The sequence below is a fragment of the Eschrichtius robustus genome, chromosome 9 (assembly GCF_028021215.1).
Source record: "Eschrichtius robustus isolate mEscRob2 chromosome 9, mEscRob2.pri, whole genome shotgun sequence".
Classification (NCBI taxonomy): Eukaryota; Metazoa; Chordata; class Mammalia; order Artiodactyla; family Eschrichtiidae; genus Eschrichtius; species Eschrichtius robustus.
In genome coordinates this window covers 51,856,045-51,876,287 of record NC_090832.1, presented here as the reverse complement: position 1 = coordinate 51,876,287, position 20,243 = coordinate 51,856,045, and the positions used below count along the sequence as shown (strand labels likewise).

The 20,243-nt window shown below is 38.9% G+C and overlaps 1 protein-coding gene across 3 annotated transcripts in view; it reads left to right on the top strand.

Moving 5' to 3' along the window:
- The window catches only part of AFG1L (AFG1 like ATPase), a 199,941-nt gene that overhangs the window by 116,209 nt on the left and 63,489 nt on the right, over nt 1-20,243 (top strand). For all 3 annotated transcript variants that reach the window (XM_068551090.1, XM_068551089.1, XM_068551092.1), the window contains exon 8: nt 17,676-17,758. In XM_068551090.1, the coding sequence (XP_068407191.1) occupies nt 17,676-17,758 (83 nt within the window). The remainder of the gene's footprint in view (nt 1-17,675; nt 17,759-20,243) is intronic.

Sequence of the window (20,243 nt, the reverse complement as noted above, 5' to 3'; positions counted from 1 at the left end):
GCCCTGTGTGTGCTCCTAAGAGTGAGCTTTAGCAGATGATTTGTGAGCATGTTCAGAAAGTCAGCCTGAATATGCAGACCAGGGAGAGACCACAAACTTGAGCTTTAGTGCCACCTTTGGGAAAACAAAAGGGAGGCTGTCAGCACTCGGCTTGGTGTGTTGCAGGATCCAGAGAAGGCGTACAAGCTTAAAAATTCTTCCACAAGAGGGAGCAAGAATTATCAAGCAGGCGTATCCTTAGAAGAAGCGGTCCCCAACCTTTTTGGTGCCAGGGACTGGTTTCCATGGATGGGGAGGGGGGATGGTTCAGGCAGTAATGCAAGCGATGGGGAGCGGCAGATGAAGCCTCACTCACTTGCCCACTGCTCACCTCCTGCTGTGTGGCCCGGTTCCTAAGAGGCCATGGACTGGTACTGGTCCATGGCCTGGGGGTTGGGGACCCCTGCTTAGAAGGTCTGAGAAAGCCTCAAAATCCCTAGTAGGGCTGATGGAAGGTATTTCTGTCCTGAAAGCAATTAGTAAAGACTAGAGGAGTGACTGTTACTTCAAATTTGAAGACAGGAACACAAAACATCAAGGAACACGAAAAATCAAGGAAATGTGACACCACCAAAGGATCACAATAATCTTCCAATAACTGATCCCAAAGACACGGAGATATGGGATTTACACCATAAGGAATTCAAAATAGCTGTTTTAAGGAAACTCAGTGGCTTTAAGAAAACACATGAAGACAATTCAACAAAATCAGGAAAACAATACACAAAGTGAGAAGTTTAACAAAGAGATAGAAATCATAAAAAAGAATACAATGAATGAAATGAAAAAAAAATGCAATAGAGAGCATCCAGTATCACACCTCATCAAGGAGAAGAAAGAATCAGTGAGACTGAAGACAGGGACTTTAAAATTATCCAATCAGAGGATAACAAAGAAAAAAGAATAAAGAAAGACTACATAATCTATGGGATACCATCAAAAGAAACAGTCTGTGAATTATTGGGGTTCCAGAAGAAGAGAGGGAAAGGGGTAGAAAGTTTATTTAAAGAAATAATGGCAGAAAACTTCCCAGTTCTGGAGAGAGATTTGGATATCCAGGTTCATGAAGCTTATAGGTCATCAAACAAACTCAACTTAAAGAATCCTCTCCAAGACACATTATAATAAAACTGTCTGGGGCTTCCCTGGTGGCCCAGTGGTTGAGAATCCGCCTGCTGGTGCAGGGGACATGGGTTCAATCCCTGGTCTGGGAAGATCCCACATGCCGTGGAGCAACTAAGCCCATGCGCCACAACTACTGAGCCTGTGCTCTAGAGCCCGAGAGCCTCAACTACTGAGCCTGTATGCTACAAATACTGAAGCCCGCATGCCTAGAGCCCATGCTCCGCAACAAGAGAAGCCACCACAATGAGAAGCCCATGCACCACAATGAAGAGTAGCCCCTGCTCGCCACAACTAGAGAAAGCCCACACGCAGCAACGAAGACCCAATGCAGCAAAAAATAAATAAATAAAATAAATAAATTTATTTTAAAAACTGTCAGAAATCAAAGACAAAGAGAGAATCTTAAAAGCTACAAGAGATAAGAAATTTGTAACTTATAGGGGATCCTCTGTAAGGCTAGCAGCAGACTTTTCAGTAGAAACCTTACAGGCCAGGAGAGAGTGGGATGTGTTTTATTTCAAAGTGCTGAAATTAAAAAAATTTGCCAACCAAGAGTTGCTCTTTTGAAGTAAAGTATAGATAACAACTTTCTCAGACAAACGGAAGCTGAGGAAGTTTATTACCACTAGAACTGCCCAACAAGAAATGCTGAAAGGAGTTCTTCAAACTGAAATGAAAGGACAGTAATTAGTAACATGAAAACATATGAAAATATACAACACACTGGTAAAGGTAAGTACATAGTCAAATTCAGAATACCCTAATCCTGTAATATGGTGGTGTGTTAGCCACTTAACTCTAGTATAAAGCTTAAAGGACAAGAGTATTAAAAATAACTGTATAGCAACAATAATTTGTTAATGAGTACACAATATAAAATCGGTAACCTGTGACATCAAAAACAAAAAAGATCGGGTAGTAAAATGGTAGAGTTTTTGCATGTGATTGAAGTTAAGTTGTTATCAGTGTAATATAGACTGTTGTATCTGTAATATATTTTATGTAAGCCTCACAGTAACCACAAAACAAAAATTCACAGAAGATAAAGAGAAGGGAGTCATAGCATACCACTAGGAAAATTATCTTTTCACAAAGGAAGGCAGCAAGAGAGGAACAAGGGAACTATAAAACAGCCATAGAACAATTAACAAGATGGCATTAGTAAGTCCTTACCTATCAATAATTACTCTAAATGTAAATGGGTTAACTCTCCAGTCAAAAGATATAGAGTAGCTGGATGGATTTTAAAAAAGAAGACCAAACTATATGCTGCCTACAAGAGACTCACTTGAGTTTTAAGGACACCTAGGCTCAAAGTGAAGGGATGAAAAAAGATATTAAATGCAAGTGGAAACCAAAAGAGAACAGGGATAGCTATACTTACATCAGACAAAATAGACTTTAAATTAAAAACTGCAATAAGAGGCAAAGAAGATCATTATAATGATAAAATGATCAATTCATCAAGAAGATATAACAATCATAAATACATATGCATGCAACATTGAAGCACCTAGGTATATTAAGCAAATACTAACAGATCTGCAGGGAGAACTAGGCAACATTACACTGGTAATAGGGTACTTCAAAAAATGGGCAGAGGAACTGAATAGACATTTTTCCAAAGAAGACATACAAATGGCCAATAGATACATGGAAAGAAGCTCATCATCAATAATCACATCAGGGAAATGCAAATCAAAACCACAATGAGATATCACCTCACATTTATTAAAATGGCTGCTCTCAAAAGGATAAGAGATATGTGTTGGGGAGAATATGGAGAAAAGGAAACCCTCGTGTAATGTTGATGGGGCTGTAAATTGGTGCAGCCACTATGGAAAACAGTATGGAAGTTCCTCAAATAATTAAAAAGAGAGCTAGCATATCACCCAGCAGTCCCACTTCTGGGTATTTATTCAAAGGAGATGAAATCACTATCTTGAAGAGATATCTGCATTCCCATGTTCCTTGCAGTGTTATTCACAGTAGCCAACATGTGGAAACAACCTAAGTGTCAATCAATGGGTGAATGGATAAAAAAGATGTGGCGCACACACACACACACAGGAATATTTTTCAGCCAAGAGAAAGAAGGAAATCCTGCCACTTGTGACAAAATAGATGAACCTTGAGGGCATTCTGCTAAGTGAAGTAAGTCAGACAAGAGAAAGACAAATACTGGATGATATCACTCATATGTGGAATCTAAAAAAGCTGAACTGATAGAAACAGAGAGTAGATTGGTAGTCACCAGAGGCTTGGGAGTGGGGGAAATGAGGAAATGTTGGTTAAAGGATACAAACTTTTCAGTTACGAGATGACTAATGTACAGTATGGTGATTATAGTTAAGGATACTGTATTATATACTTGAAAGTTGCTAAGAGAGTAGATCTTAAATATTCTTACCACAAAAAAAGAAATGGTAATTACGTAAGATGGTGGAGGTGTTAACCAATGCTACTGTGGTAATCATTTTGCAATATACCAAGTGTATCAGTTATACAACTTAAACTTACACAATGTGATAAGTCAATTATATCTCAGTAAAGCTGGAAAAAAGTTAGTGTATATTTTCAAGCATTGACATGCATACATGTCTCTGTATATGCCTAAACATACAGTTTTGTTTTGTTGTAAATCAGTGGGGTAATAGTTACATCTTAATCTGACTTGTGCTTTTATCCCTTGGAGGTATCCTAGAGATCTTTTGATCTCAAATATGACTCTATCTCATTCTTTTAAATGGCTGCTTTGTATTTCACATTATAGCTGCACTATCATTTTTATAACTAATCTGCTATTTTATACTTAGGTTTATTCTAGTATTTTGCTTTTTAAATAATGCTTAAAAAGCCTGTTTACAAATGTATTTTTAGTTGCATGAGTCAATGTTTTCTGTAGGTTAGATTCCTATAAATGGAATTTCTAAATCAAAGTTTCTATGCAATTAAAGCTTTGGTTGGTTTGTCAAATTACTCTTTATTTGTCACTGATAATTAAATGGCGAAATTGAATTTACAAATGGTAAGATGCCATATTTTTAAGAAGCCACATTAACCCTTGTACGACACAGTAGGATATAAATAAATGACAAGAAATCATGTGGAGTTGAGGTAATATGCTCTGGGAATTTCATTAGAAGTTGCTTCTACATACTGAGTCAGCAGCAGGTTATTGCAAAATCGTAATTACCAAAATATTTAAGGGTGATGGAATTTTTGAACTTTTGTTCTATATCTTACTCTGAACATAGGAGGTATGTGTAGTGGTGAAGAGCACATGGTCTGCAGACCTGAGTTCAGGTCTTCTGCTCCCTATGAGCTAAATAACTCCAGACAAGTAGAGATCAGAATATTTGATCTTTTCAAATTTCCAGTACTGCATTGGTCAATTGAGGCCAATAATTCTATCTTTATAGGTTGTTGTAAAATTAACTACCAATAAATGGTAGCTGTTGTAATTTTTATTCTTCTGTGGCAGTTTTACAAAGATAACCATGATTAAATATTTATTTTCTTGATTAAATGGCTTTGGGGCATCCTCTGTATAACAAATAGAAAACATGTAAACCTCTCTGTAGCATCCCTTGGCTCAAAGATTACCACTTCTCTGATGAACAGAAACAGTCTCTTCTTACAAACATTAGGATTCTTTGTTTTGTTTTCCATTTCTGTGCCAAAACAATTTGATAGGACATGACTCCATCAATTCTGTTGCTCACCATCCTGCCACATAGCTATTTGGGATGCACACTGATATCTTAGATCATCCAAATTAATTAAGTCTTATCAGGAAACTGATAAGCTAACGGCACTCAAAGTCTTGACCAGGTTGACAGTCAGTACAGATTTTTGCTCTCCACAATTTCCTATTTCCTGATAGCTTAAAGATGATAAATACCATACTTTACTAGAGTCCAAATATTTTCTAGAAATCAGTATGTCTAAGGTAAAGCATATGGAAGAGAAAGTAAGTCACTGACATTTTGAACAAGACCTCTGGTTCACAGCAGCAGTTGCCACAGTCAGCTGTTTCACCTTTCCTTTTAGAGGTGGTGAGAGTGGTGGTGTGATTGAAGGACCATGGTTCCATCTCAGCGTTCCAAACACTGACGGGAAGACCCTACAACTGTTGTGCTGGCCTTAGTGCTACACTTGCTGAGCTTGATGAGGTGTGCCACCAGATGCTGGTGCTTTGCTTCCTTTTTTTTTTTTTTTTTATTTTTTGTAATCAGTTACTTTGAAAATATTTTTAGTGACATATTCAGAAACTTATTATTTCAAAGGAATATTGGGATGTTCCAAATCATGGTGGTGTTCAAAAAGATAAAGATGTCACCTCATTTACAATGGGAAATGTGAGTTGAAAACTTATGGTCATCTATAAACTTAACGGTCATTGTGTTTGAGATGTTGCAATCCTTTGCTGGACTCATTTGTAGTATCTTACCACCAGGTCTCCTTCTATCCTTTCTGCACATTCCCATAGTTTTTTTCCTAGGCAAATTTGTTCCAAACCCTTTTCATCTACTCAAACTACTCCAGCTTTAGAACATTTTTCTAGCCCACATTAAGTTTTATCAATCCTTTGTTTCCTTGTTATTTTATTTTTTTTCCTTTGTTCATTCAAATGGTGCTTGACAACTCATAGGCTTTTATGTCCATTACCCCCATTGCAGAGTAATGCTGATTTCCTTTTCACCTCACTTTATCCAAACATAAACAAGAAGGGTATCAATGCTACCAATCTCTGGCTCTGTGAGTCTAGGATCATAAACAGCAACCCTCTGTCATCCTGTGGCTTTAGTTACCACCTGTGGTGGACATTGTGGTTATTTCCCCCAAATCCATTTCATCTTTCTGCTTTTGTGTAGTAGCCATTTGATCTGGATGGAACTGATCAGAGGTGGGGCCTGATTAGGCTGAGCCAATGATTCTCAGCCTTGGCTGCCCATTAGAATCGCCGAAGCAGCTTCAAACAAGAGACAAATTCAACCAACCAAATCCTCCCCCGCAAAAATACCTGGGAGTGGAGCGGCACTTTCTAAATAATTCCCAGCTAAAGCTAACATGCAGCCAGTGTTGAGAACCACTGGTCTACTCACCAGGGTATTTCCATCTTCCCTGCCACTTGCATTGATTTAAGAAACTCAAACCTAAACCAGTTAGCTTGTGCCATTCCCCAAGCTACATGAATTGGTTGTGGTGGGATAATCAGCCTAATCAACATAGCCCAGGACTTTTGTTTTATGGTTGTGGAAATATTTTCTGTTCTATCTCTTTGGTGTGAGGAAATCCTGCTTTGGGATGGAACTCTTACTTGGAGGAGACAGAACTTATTGGCTGAGTTTCCTGTCTCAGCTGAGTTTTAACAAAGACTTTCCTGGACCATAATTTAGTTAGCCTCCTCTGACCCCTATGCTCTACTCGGCTTCAACTTTGGCCTACAATGTCTGTGTCCATCCGTGCTGAGTCCAGTTTTAGCAAGAATCTTGCTAAGTCAATTCCCATAAAAGTTCCTTGAGAAGAGGACTGTATTGGTTGGCTTCTTTCTGTAGTTCCTAACATACTAACTTATACCTAAGCTTTGCACATAGATGAGTTTGCTAATGATCCGTTCAGTTAATTAGTATTTACCAAGCATTTACTATGTACTAGATGCTGTGCTAGGTACTGGGGACACAATAATAAACAACATAGATATGATCCTCGTCTCATAGAACTTAACAGGCTTGAAACCCAAATCTGTTTCTGTTATCTTAATCACTGTAGGAAAACTTCCAGTTTGTTATGTGTGGTATAATATAGCTGGACGGAGTCTCTAAAACGCTGCCCTGTGTCATTTTTGTATGGAGCTAGGTTGTATGTAAATAAACAAATCTGTTCATTGCAGTATAGCTGCTTCTCCAGATAATTGTCAATACTAGACGCCTTACTTGGTTAGCATATGAGCAACAGAAGTAGGACTTTCCCCAGCAGGCTAACAGAGTACTGCAAGAACTTCCCAATAAGCTCACATGAATTTTCTTTTTTTTATCATTTTATTTTTATTTTACTTTATTTTATTTTTTAAACATCTTTATTGGAGTATAATTGCTTTACAATGGTGTGTTAGTTTCTGCTTTATAACAAAGTGAATCAGTTACACCTATACATATGTCCCCATATCTCTTCCCTCTTGCATCTCCCTCCCTCCCACCCTCCCTATCCCACCCCTCTAGGTGGTCACAAAGCACTGAGCTGATCTCCCTGTGCTATGCGGCTGCTTCCCACTAGCTATCTATTTTACGTTTGGTAGTGTATATATGTCCATGCCACTCTCTCACTTTGTCCCAGCTTACCCTTCCCCCTCCCCGTGTTCTCAAGTCCATTCTCTAGTAGGTCTGTGTCTTTATTCCCGTCTTGCCCCTAGGTTCTTCATGACCTTTTTTTTTTTTTTCCCTTTGATTCCATATATATGTGTTAGCATACTGTATTTGTTTTTCTCTTTCTGACTTACTTCACTCTGTATGACAGACTCTAGGTCCATCCACCTCACTACAAATAACTCAATTTCATTTCTTCTTATGGCTGAGTAATATTCCACTGTATATATGTGCCACGTCTTCTTTATCCATTCATCTGTTGATGGACACTTATGTTGCTTCCATGTCCTGGCTATTGTAAATAGAGCTGCAATGAACATTTTGGTACATGACTCTTTTTTTTTTTTTTTTTTTAATAAATTTATTTATTTATTTTTGTCTGTGTTGGGTCTTCGTTTCTGTGCGAGGGCTTTCTCTAGTTGCGGCGAGCGGGGGCCACTCTTCATCGCGGTGCGCGGGCCTCTCACTGTCGCGGCCTCTCTTGTTGCGGAGCACAGGCTCCAGACGCGCAGGCTCAGTAATTGTGGCTCACGGGCCTAGTTGCTCCGCGGCATGTGGGATCTTCCCAGACCAGGGCTCGAACCCATGTCCCCTGCATTGGCAGGCAGATTCTCAACCACTGCGCCACCAGGGAAGCCCCATGACTCTTTTTGAATTTGGTTTTCTCAGGGTATATGCCCAGTAGTGGGATTGCTGGGTCGTATGGTAGTTCTATTTTTAGTTTTTTAAGGAACCTCCATACTGTTCTCCATAGTGGCTGTATCAATTTACATTCCCACCAACAGTGCAGGAGGGTTCCCTTTTCTCCACACCCTCTCCAGCATTTATTGTTTGTAGATTTTTTGATGATGGCCATTCTGACTGGTGTGAGGGGATACCTCATTGTAGTTTTGATTTGCATTTCTCTAATGATTAATGATGTTGAGCATTCTTTCATGTGTTTGTTGGTGATCTGTATATCTTCTTTGGAGAAATGTCTATTTAGGACTTCTGCCCATTTTTGGATTGGGTTGTTTGTTTTTTTGGTATTGAGCTGCATTAGCTGCTTGTAAATTTTGGAGATTAATCCTTTGTCAGTTGCTTCATTTGCAAATGTTTTCTCCCATTCTGAGGGTCGTCTTCTCATCTTGTTTATGGTTTCCTTTGCTGTGCAAAAGCTTTTCAGTTTCATTAGGTCCCATTTGTTTATTTTTGTTTTCATTTCCATTTCTCTAGGAGGTGGGTCAAAAAGGATCTTGCTGTGATTTATGTCATAGAATGTTCTGCCTATGTTTTCCTCTGTTTGATAGTGTCTGGCCTTACATTTAGGTCTTTAGTCTATTTTGAGTTTATTTTTGTGTATGTTGTTAGGGAGTGTCCTAATATCATTCTTTTACATGTAGCTGTCCAGTTTTCCCAGCACCACTTATTGAAGAGGCTGTCTTTTCTCCACTGTATATTCTTGCCTCCTTTATCAAAGATAAGGTGACCACAAGCCCACATGAATTTTGCATTGCTTTGTATATCCAAGTAAGAGCCCTGGTTGCTTGAACATATCCTGGGGTGGCAACATAGCAAAGTAGTTAAGAATATGAACACTGTAACCAAAATGCTTGGGTTTGAATCCTGAGTCTACCACTTTTGTGCTCTTTGACAATGGGCAAGTTTCATAACTTCTCTGTGCTTTGTTTCCTTATCCATCTGTAAAATGAGAATATTAATAATAATGCCTACCTTTTAGAGTGGTTAAGAGGAATATAAAGAGTTTAGAATGGTTTCTGGCACAAGGTACGCCCATATATCACTGTTTGCTCTTTGGTGATGTTGATGATAAAGATAGACCCACTTATTTATATCTCAAATTCTCTTACTGGTTTTATGGCAGTCTTATTATGAGACCTTTTAAAATATGAGCAGAATCTTCATGTGTAGTTTGCAGAAGAGGGTAATCATCAGAGATTAGTTTGTACTTTCCTTTTTCTACTCATGAGAGAGGGGAGATCATCATCATCATTGGACTCCAGTCCTGCTTTGTGGGCCCGTGAGTATATGGTGCTGTGCCCCGAGTTAAGCAGGCAGCCCCTGCTCTCTTGGAGTTTACCTTCCAAGACTGACAACATCAGTTTAGATGATCAAGTAAAGGTCATAAAAACAGTGAACTATGAGTTGGCCAGACACTTTAAACATAGAAAATGTCCTATATAATGGAAGTTTACTGTAATACAACCCATTAAAGTGTAGATTTAGTATAGGTGCATATATCTCATACACAGTTTTGGACTAAATACCTGAAGGAAATCATAATAGAATCATACAGTATGGGGACTTCCTGGTGGTCCAGTGGCTAAGACTCCACACTCCCAATGCAGGGGGCCCGGGTTCAATCCCTGGTCGGGGAACTAGAACCCACATGTCGCAACTAAGAGTTCACCTGCTGCAACTAAAGATCCTGCATGCCGCAATGAAGATCCTGCACGCAGCAACGAAGATCCTGTGTGCCGCAACTAAGAGTTCACCTGCTGCAACTAAAGATCCTGCATGCCGCAATGAAGATCCTGCACGCAGCAACGAAGATCCTGTGTGCCGCAACTAAGACCCGGCGCAGCCAAATAAATAAATAAAAATTAAAAAAAAAATTGAATCATACAGCATGGATCTCTAGAAGAGCAATTAGCATATTTATACTGGGCAGAGGTAATTACTTTGGGACAGGGATGGAGGAGTTGGGGAGCAAAAATTAATCCCCAAAATACAGTAAATTGTATAAGGTGAAAGAAAAATGAACCTGTGGCTACTGCTTAATAAAGCGGTGTGACATGGTGGGAAGACCATGGATTTGGGGGCAAGAATGATCTGGGCAAATCATGGCTCAGCTACCTACAAACTATGTGGCCTCTCTGGAGCTCTACGAATTCAAAGGAAAACTGTTTTCCCTTCCAGCTGTAGCTGCAGAAAGGATAAGATTTGTGGCTCAGCTTAGAAGCAAGTATATATAGGTGTGCTTTTTAGCTTCAGTCCTGGCTTTTTTTTTTTTTTTTTTTTAATCTCAGAACTATTCTTTCCTTTTTTACTGTTCTTTAAAAAATGCCTTCCTGGGCTTCCCTGGTGGCGCAGTGGTTGAGAATCTGCCTGCTAATGCAGGGGACACGGGTTCGAGCCCTGGTCTGGGAGGATCCCACATGCCGCGGAGCAACTAGGCCCGTGAGCCACAACTACTGAGCCTGCGCGTCTGGAGCCTGTGCTCCACAACAAGAGAGGCCGCGATAGTGAAGAGGCCCGCGCACCGCGATGAAGAGTGGCCCCCGCTTGCCGCAACTAGGGGAAGCCTTCGCACAGAAACGAAGACCCAACACAGCCAAAAATAAATATATAAATAAATAAATAAATAAAAGAGCCTTCCCTAAATTAAAAAAAAAAAAGAAAGAAAGAAAAAGCAGCTTCATTAAAAAAGAAAAAAATGCCTTCCTGTATGCTTATTAATGGGACAAGAGTATTAGTGATTATACTGGTTCAGTAGGGCTACCATAACAAAATACCACAGCCTGGGTGGCCCAAGCAACAGAAATGTATTTTCTTACAGTTCTGGAAGCTAGAAGTCCAAGATCAAGGTGTTGATGGGGTTGATTTTCTCTGTGGCCTCTCTCCTTGACTTGCAGATGGCTCTCTTCTCCCTCTGTCTTCACATGGTCCTTCCTTTGTGCACACACGTCTGTGTCCTAATTTCCTCCTTTTATAAGGACACCAGTTATATTGGATTAGGGCCCACATAAACACCTCACTTTAATGCGGTCACCTTTCAAAGGCTCCTATCTCCAAATACTGTCACATTCTGAGGTACTAGGATTAGGCCTTCAACATATGAATTTGCAGGGGACACAATTCAACCCATGGCAGTGATTAAAAAAAAAATAGTAATAACCTCCCTCATACATTTCTTTAACTGTAAAATAGGGATATAAAAATGATTACTTTGTTCTGTGTATGCTTATTGTGAGGATTATAATGAGAAGTTCATCTCAGTTGACTGACACAGTTGAGTCATATAATAGGTACTTCGCAATTGTTAAATATCTTCCTTTCCTGCCTTTGGCAGGGGAGAGAAATTCTGAAGTTGCTTGATTGAAAAAAAGAGACACAGACCTTACCTGCTACAGTGATAGGGTGTGGGTGTTTTAAGTGTCAGAGACAACTGGGGTAGCCAGGGAAGGAGGAGTGGGGCAGTGGAGAAAAAAAAGTTTGTATTTACTTTGGAGCATGAGATGATCGAGAAAGCAAAGGAGCTGAGGTGGCTTGAGGTAGACTCCAAAACTCAAAAAGCCCAAAGAAGAACTTAGCCCTGAAGTGAGAGAACTTCAGCAATAATGTTAAGAATTTTAGACTGAAAGGCATCATGATTCAATTCCTTTATTTTATGGAGGAGAAAACTGACATCCAGAGAGGTTAAGTAGCAGGCTAAAATCACATAGCTAAGCAATTGGTGGAAGACCAATCAACTCTGAAAAATTATGTCTATGATTGGGAGGAGCAGAATATGATAACTTGAGGAAAATATCTGAATTCTACCAGACTGTCAGAGCTAAAGCTGTATCTTATTCATTATTTATCTCCAGTTACCAGGGATGTGCCCAGCATATAGTATTCAGTGATGATTGTTAGGATGATTCAAAATAAATATTGAATTTGCAGGGGACTTGTTAAACCATAGGTGTACATTTTTGTGAATAAAACAATGCAGCATACGTATGAAATATATGGAACATCTTTAGTATCATCCTGGAGATCAGTATACAAAAAATTACTCTAATAAATGAGTTTCTAAGACTGCTGGATCTAAGGGCACTATTCAAAAATCAATTGTATTTCTTTATACCCGTAGCTAATACATACTAATGAATGCACATACACTACTGGTGGGAGTGTAGGTTGCACAATCACCTTGGAAAACTGGCAATATTCACTAAAGCTGAGTATACTCTTATCCTATGATCAAGCAGTTACTCTTCTAGGCAGTATATATCCAGCAAGAGCATGTGCACATATGTACCAAAAATCATGTGCAAGAATGTTTGTGCCTGCATTATTTGAAAGAGCTAATAACTAGAAACAACCCAAATGTCCATCAACAGTAGAATGAATCAATAAATTGTGGCATATTCACATTGTGGGTATGATACAACAATCAATAAGCTACAACTACACAAAACATGTGGATGGATGTATCTTGTAAACCATAAAGGAGCCCACTCACAAAAGAATACATACTATATAATTCTACTTATATAAAGCTCCAGAAACAGGCAAAATTCTATGATGCTAGAATCAGTATACTGGTTACCTTTGGAAAGGTAAAAGAAGATACTAAGGGGCTTCAGAGGTGCTAGTAAAGTTATATTTCTTGATTGAGCTGAACACTTATTTGTATACTTTTCTGTATTTGTTATACTTAAATTATAAAAGGCTTAAAAGTATGTATTGAATTTTTATATATCATTGATATCTTAGAAGTAGTATCACATGATTATTTTAAATGAGACTGAAGCAGCTGTCAGAATGTATAGCTGCTTCAGTATGTATATTTGAATGTATGCTGCCTCAAAAAATAAATAGAATTTAAAAAGACATCCCCACCCAGTCTCCTACCCTTTTTTTGGTTCAGTATCTTTTTTTGTACTCTTACTTGTTGTTTACTTATGGAATTGTATTTTTAACAAACAAAATAGTACAGTATGCAGTATAGCTTTTCAGTATTTAAATAGTTATTTCTCTCAGAAATTTTAAGGTACCAAAAAGGATTAAGCTTAGAACTGTGTGTACTATGATCCCAATTTCTCTATCTTTCTATCATCATTTCTAGGTGTAAAGGAAAAACTTGGAAGGATATAAGCGATAAGCAAACTTTTTTCTGAGAAGGGGGTAAACTTTCTATTTTTATATGTTTGATATTTGAAATTTTTACAATAAGCATGTGTCTCTTTTTTTAGTTTAAAAAGGTACACTTTTTACTAATTAAGCAAAAAGATAGATCTTAGCTTTTAAAATATTTTATATCCTAGAACTAGAAAAAGTCTCAGCCTTTTTTCCTTTTATGCTTACTTATTAAAAATGTATAAAACCTAACAGTTTGGGCTTCCCTGGTGGCACAGTGGTTGAGAATCTGCCTGCCAGTGCAGGGGACACGGGTTCGAGCCCTGGTCTGGGAAGATCCCACATGCCGCGGAGCAACTGGGCCCGTGAGCCACAATTACTGAGCCTGCGCGTCTGGAGCCTGTGCTCCGCAACAAGAGAGGCCGCGATAGTGAGAGGCCCGCGCACCATGATGAAGAGTGGCCCCCGCTTGCCACAACTAGAGATAAGCCCTCACACAGAAACGAAGACCCAACACAGCCATAAATAAAAATAACTAAACAAATGCTTAAAAAAAAAAAAAACCTAACAGTTGAATACTGTCAAGAAAAACACCAATAATTTAGATCTTTAAATTCCTATTTAATGTCATCACTTAGATAAGACATAAAACTTTGATTTATGTGATTGGTTTTTTGTTTTTTGTTTTTTCTGTTTTTCCAAATTTTCTAGAGTAAGCAAAAATTACTTTGTAATAAAAGTATTTAAGGGAGGCAAATCTTTATTATTTCAATCTTTGCTGACAAGGTTAATATGTTGTACTTTTAAAGGATTTTTCTCCACTATATTTATTGTTCTTTTGTTCCAACTGGGAAGGGAAAAGCCAGACTGGAAGCTATAAAAAGTTATTTTGTGAGATGCTATTTTTCTAATGGTATTATTAAGAATTGCTAAAAATACACACAATAGATCTTGAGGAAAATGCAAACTGTTGGAATACAATTCTTTTAGTGGTATATTTTTCTTTCCAAAGTCAAAAGCCTTTGACTCATGAATATGCTCCCAAGGGTGCGTTAACCTGCCTCCTTTTCCTCCTCAAGTTTCCTAATTGCATTTTTAGCTTGTGTAATTGTATTTGTCCTTTGTATATATAAATATACAAACTATTTTAAAATAAATTCAGTTTGCTGGCTGATTAGTTTTATGCATTTGAATTGGATGGTGGTAAGAGGTCACAGGTCTTGTAAATATCCCTGGAAATTAGGAAATTGCTTAGAGATCAGGCCCTTTTGACTAGATTCATCCTCAACTTGGAAATAAAGTTAGTTTTCACCTTCCTCCACCCTTCTGCACAGTGGTTTGAAGACTCTAGCTTAAGTGAATAAGATCAGAAATTTTGAGGTTTATTTTTCTTTAAAAATATATACTGAGTGTTAGTATTTTTCAGACAATTAAGGGCTAACATCTAAGGGCTTCGGTTATAGTTCTTATGCTGCTGATTAGGTATTCCTTGGTGGTGATTAGTGAATGTACAAATGCAATCATTTGGTAGGGTTTAATCACTCATATGAGAGAGAAGTTCGTTACCCAGAAGGAGAAATTGAAGCTTGTATAACTTTCATTAGCTTTATTTTTTTAATAGCAAAAAAATAAAGAAGAATAATTTTTGACTAAATTAGGAATATTGAGTAATATAAGATAAATTGTTGTTTAAAAGAAATAGAGAACCTGGGGAAATACACTTATGTGAATATACTTTTCCACCATGTAGTATACTGTATGTATTATAGGTAGCTTATGAATAGTTGGCCCTTACCAAACCAGGACAGATTTCCCTCAGAGAGAGAGAGAGAAAGAAGTGCTACCTGAACAAGTGCATCTCCTTCTTTCTTTGCACTGGGTGGCTGAGCCCCAGTTATAGAAGGGGTCAGGGGAGGAAATGTCTCCTTTCCCAGGTTTCCTACATTAACTCAAAGTTGAGAAGAAGAGAGATGTATGGCTATACCTTTTTTTTTTTTTACAGGTCTCTGAGGCAATGGGAGAGTGGGATGCATGTATTTGGGCAGTGCTGTATTTCTTTCTGCTGAGATGAGTTAAGGGCCTGAGTCCTGAGGGTGGGTTTGAGCCACTTGGGATGATGAGCTCGGGAGGTGTGGGTGGCTGCTTAGGCCAAGCATTGCACAGTGGCGTGACTCTGTTAGCTTCAGGGGGTGGTTCTTCAAATGTGTAGTTAAAAAGCTTAGCTTTATAGGCTCCCCAGGGGAGCGGCCTCTTCTTGAGGATTATTTTATTCTAACCTAATTCACAATTGCTACTCAAAATGCCGTAGCTTTTCCAGCCTTCCAGGCCAGTTGGTCTTCACTCCGAGGGTGACCAACTATCCCAGTGTGCCCAGGACTCTCGTGGTATTAGCACTGAAAGTGCTGCTTTCAGAAAAAAAAACCTCAGTCTTGGGGAAACCTCTCAGTCTCAGAGGGATGGTTGATCACCCTATTTTACTTCCCTGAGCCTTTAGCAGCTGTAGCATAGGAGGAGGGGAAATGCATTCTCGCTGCCACTGTGTACAGTCTCTTCCCTGTAGTACAGATGATGAAGAGCTCTTGCATAGCAGTACAACCCAGGATGTAATTTCAGGGAGGAAGAATGTTGCTACATCCCAAGTGTGCCCAGATAGTGCTCTTCTGATTATCTATTGCTGCATAACAAATGACTGCAAAATTAAAATAACATTATTATCCCTTCTGGTTTCTGTGGTTCTGGGATTTGAGAAAATCTCAGCTGGCAGTTCTGGCTCCCTCACTATGACAGTGGCTACAACTGGAACAGCTGGAGACCGGTCCAACACCTCTGTCTTCATGTCATCTCAAGGCCTCTCTATGGGCTACTTTAAGCTCTCCTGGTTGCCTCCAGACAGGTGATGCTTAACTGGCAGTTTAGGGTTCTGGAGCAAGTATTCTAGCCAACAAGAAAGAAGCTGCCTCAAATGTCACATCAGATATTATTGTATAGCATCATTTTCACCATAGCCACAGGATTCAAGTGGGGAGCACAGACCCCACTTCTTTTTTTTTTAATATTTATTTATTTGGCTGCACCAGGTCTTAGTTGCAGCACGCGGGATCTTTAGTCATGGCATGCGAACTCTTAGTTGCAGCATGTGGCATCTAGTTCCCTGACCAGGGATCAAACCTGGGCCCCCTGCATTGGAAGAGCTGAGTCTTAGCCATTGGACCACTAGGGAAGTCCCTAGACCCTACTTCATGATGGTTAGAAGATCAACGTCACAACCTGTTGAGATGGAGACATTACTGCAGCCATCTTTGGAAAATATAATCCACCACAATTACCTTAGCTTCCAAATGCAGTTTTTCATTAATAAAAGTAGTAAAGTTGTTAAAATACGGTTTTTCCTCATGAATTTTCTTAATGCAATTTTTATTTCGAATGAAAACAAAAAGGTCAGCCTGTAAATGTTACTTGAATTGTTCTAGAACTCTTGCTTACCACTGTTCTACTGGAATGAGTATGTGTGTGTGTGTGTGTGTGTGTGTGTGTGTGTGTGTGTGTGTGTGTGTATCTTCCCAAAAAGCCAGCTGACCAGCATAGGTGTAGTAAAAGTTCATTTGCTTCCATAGTAAGAATTTTAAGGGGTGTGTGTGTGTGTGTGTATGTGTGTGGGAGTTTCCATGCATACATGCACCCCAGAGGATGGAAAGGAAAGAGTAATTGGGAGGAGACAAGGACAGCAGTGGCACAGGACCATTCAGGTTGAACGGAAGCATTCATAGCAGGAAAGAACTCTGAAGACATTGATGGCTAGAGAGGGAGCTAAGGAACAAGGGCAGTGGCTATCATTTAGAAGTGAAGGGCAGGTATACCTATAGCATCACTTTAGTATGATCATTCAGTTTAAAATGTGGATGCTAATGTTCTGATGCAACTTTCTTAGACTGTCTGTCTCCCATTGTGATGCTTAAGACCCATGAGTTATTTTTTCTGATAGCCTCCAGCTTCTCACTTCAGAGTAATGGAAATTGGAATTTTAAAAAATCTAATGCAGTTATTTGGGGAATTTGCTGACAGCACAGTTTTAGCAAAGTTTGAGGAAGGCATGCTACAAATCTTAATTTTATTAAACTGATATTTTTTGGCTTAATATATGTTTAATATTGCAACATTTATGATTCTTACATGAGTTCTGTTGTTTTGTCCTAAACTCATTATTTTATTGAGGAAAATTAAAAAAAATAGGATAGCAGAAAGATTATAATTCTAAGCCACCATTTGTTTAAAAAGATATTTTATGTGTTTGGATTGTAGGAATACTGTAATACGGTCCAGCTAGATTCTGGGATAGATTATCGGAAAAGGGAACTTCCTGCTGCAGGAGAACTCTACTACCTGTAAGTTTTTTTTTAATTTTAATTTTCTAAGTTTAATATCTAATAATTAATCAGGAAAAGATGAGAAAAATAAGCAGGGTAATTATTAGAAAATGAAAGCCTAGTTCTAAAGCCTGTGATTTTTAAAATACAAAATGTTATAATGTTAACTTCTTTAAACTGTGTTTTTTGCCATCCACATTTGCATGATTTATAATGTGTGATTGGAGGAAACCCTAATTAGTTTTTTGGGGAGGAGTGATGACAGATGGTTAGAAAGTAATGAGTATCCTTTTTAAGAAACTCTAGTATTAAGAGAATATCTTTATTGTGCTCAAGTAATTAATTATTTGTGGACATCTTCTAACAAATGTGTCATTTCTGTTCCCTGAAAATTGTTTTATTTTGTCAATCTGTTTGTATTTATCATTGTTGATTGACTTCCATACATAACTATGTAAAATATATATACACAAGTACAACTGGATATATTTTGTCTTTTAAAAGCTCAGACTCGGGCTTCCCTGGTGGCACAGTGGTTAAGAATCATCCTGCCAATGCAGAGTACACAGGTTCGATCCCTGGCCCGGGAAGATCCCACATGCCACGGAGCAACTAAGCCCGTGCACCACAACTACTGAGCCTGCGTGCCACAACTACTGAATCCCGCATGCCTAGAGCCTGTGCTCTGCAACAAGAGAAGCCACCGCAATGAGAAGCCTGCACACCGCAATGAAGAGTAGCCCCCGCTCACCACAGCTAGAGAAAGCCCGCACGCACAGCAATGAAGACCCAACACAGCCAAACAAAAAATTAATTAATTAATTAATTATTTTTTAAAAAGCTCAGACACTCCTGAGTAGGAGCAATTTATAATAATAGATGTGTTCAGCATGTGTAGTTAATGCTGAAAAACAAATATAGTTTGTTTTAAAATGTCATTTGTGAGAACCTGAAAAGGAAAAAGTGCTTTACAAATGCAAAGTGTTGTTTAGTGTATGCTGCTAGTGTTGGGCACCTAGTGGGTTCTCAGTAAATAGGTCTGTCTAAGGGCTAATTGTGATTTAACTCAAAGGCATGTTTCTGCTAATTTAAATTTTGATGACAACGTGCATATGAGAGGTTCAGAAAAGTTCTTGTCTCTGCCACCTTGTAAGCAGAAGTACTTTACTGTTTTTGAAGCAGAAATTAGCTAGAAAAATCACATAATTAAAATTGCATACTTTACAGTGTACCAAGGGGACTGTTTCAGTTTATTATTCAGATTCTGATGATTATTATAGGAGGTTCTTCATCTGCCCTTAAGTACTTTGTCTTTAAATACTTAATAATTTTGAAAAATTCTTAGAACGCTTTTTTTTCTGCTTTAACTTGGACTTTTTCCTCTCCATTTCTTTTATGTTTGTGCTTTCTGGTCTTTTTATTTTTCTGATATTCACAAGATTTCCCTGAAGCTTTGCTACCTATTTCTTGATGTGCCAGATGTATGGTACTTAGAAATTAATTTATTATTATTCCTTTTATTCTTTTTCAAATCCTTGTTCCTTGTTTTCCCACAAAGTATATCCTTATGTGGAAGAATTAAAACATTTTCCTAAAGGGGAGTTCCTTCAATAAAGACAGTTGCCTGACTCTAAGTCATGAAATTTGTTTCCAGGTTCTAGAGAGGTCTCGGTGGAATTTACAGGAGTTGGAAAGGCAGCTTTTGCTTTAGCAGAGCCACTTTCTCTCTGACCTACCCTGTGTTGCCTCTTCCTCTTCCTGAAAAAAGTAATACAGTTCTAACACATGGAAATTCAGGTTTGTACTTTAAACAAGTACTGGAGGAAATCAGAATCTAACAACGTCCCAGAATGCAGAAAACTAGAATCTACAAAAGCTACCGTGGAACTCTAGAATGGCTTTCTTTTTTTTATTTTTATTTTTTAAAATTATTTATTTATTTATTTATTTTTGGCTGTGTTGGGTCTTCGTTTCTGTGTGAGGGCTTTCTCCAGTTGCGGCGAGTGGGGGCCACTCTTCATCGCGGTGCGCGGGCCGCTCACTGTTGCGGCCTCTCCTGTTGCGGAGCACAGGCTCCAGACGTGCAGGCTCAGTAATTGTGGCTCATGGGCCCAGTTGCTCCGCGGCATGTGGGATCTTCCCAGACCAGGGCTCGAACCCGTGTACCCTGCATTGGCAGGCAGACTCTCAACCACTGCGCCACCAGGGAAGCCCTAGAATGGCTTTCTTAAAAATATGTAAATTCTTTAACCTTCAAGGAAAGTAGATTTTTTTTTAAAATTTATTTATTTTTGGCTGCATTGGGTCTTCGTTGCTGTGCACAGGCTTTCTCTAGTTGTGGCAAGTGGGGGCTACTCTTCGTTGCACTGCGCAGGCTTCTCATGGTGGCTTCTCTTGTTGCGGAGCATGGACTCTAGGCGCGTGGGCTTCAGTTGTTGTGGCACGCGGGCTTCAGTAGTTGTGGCTCGCAGGTTCTAGAGCGCAGGCTCAGTAGTTGTGGTGC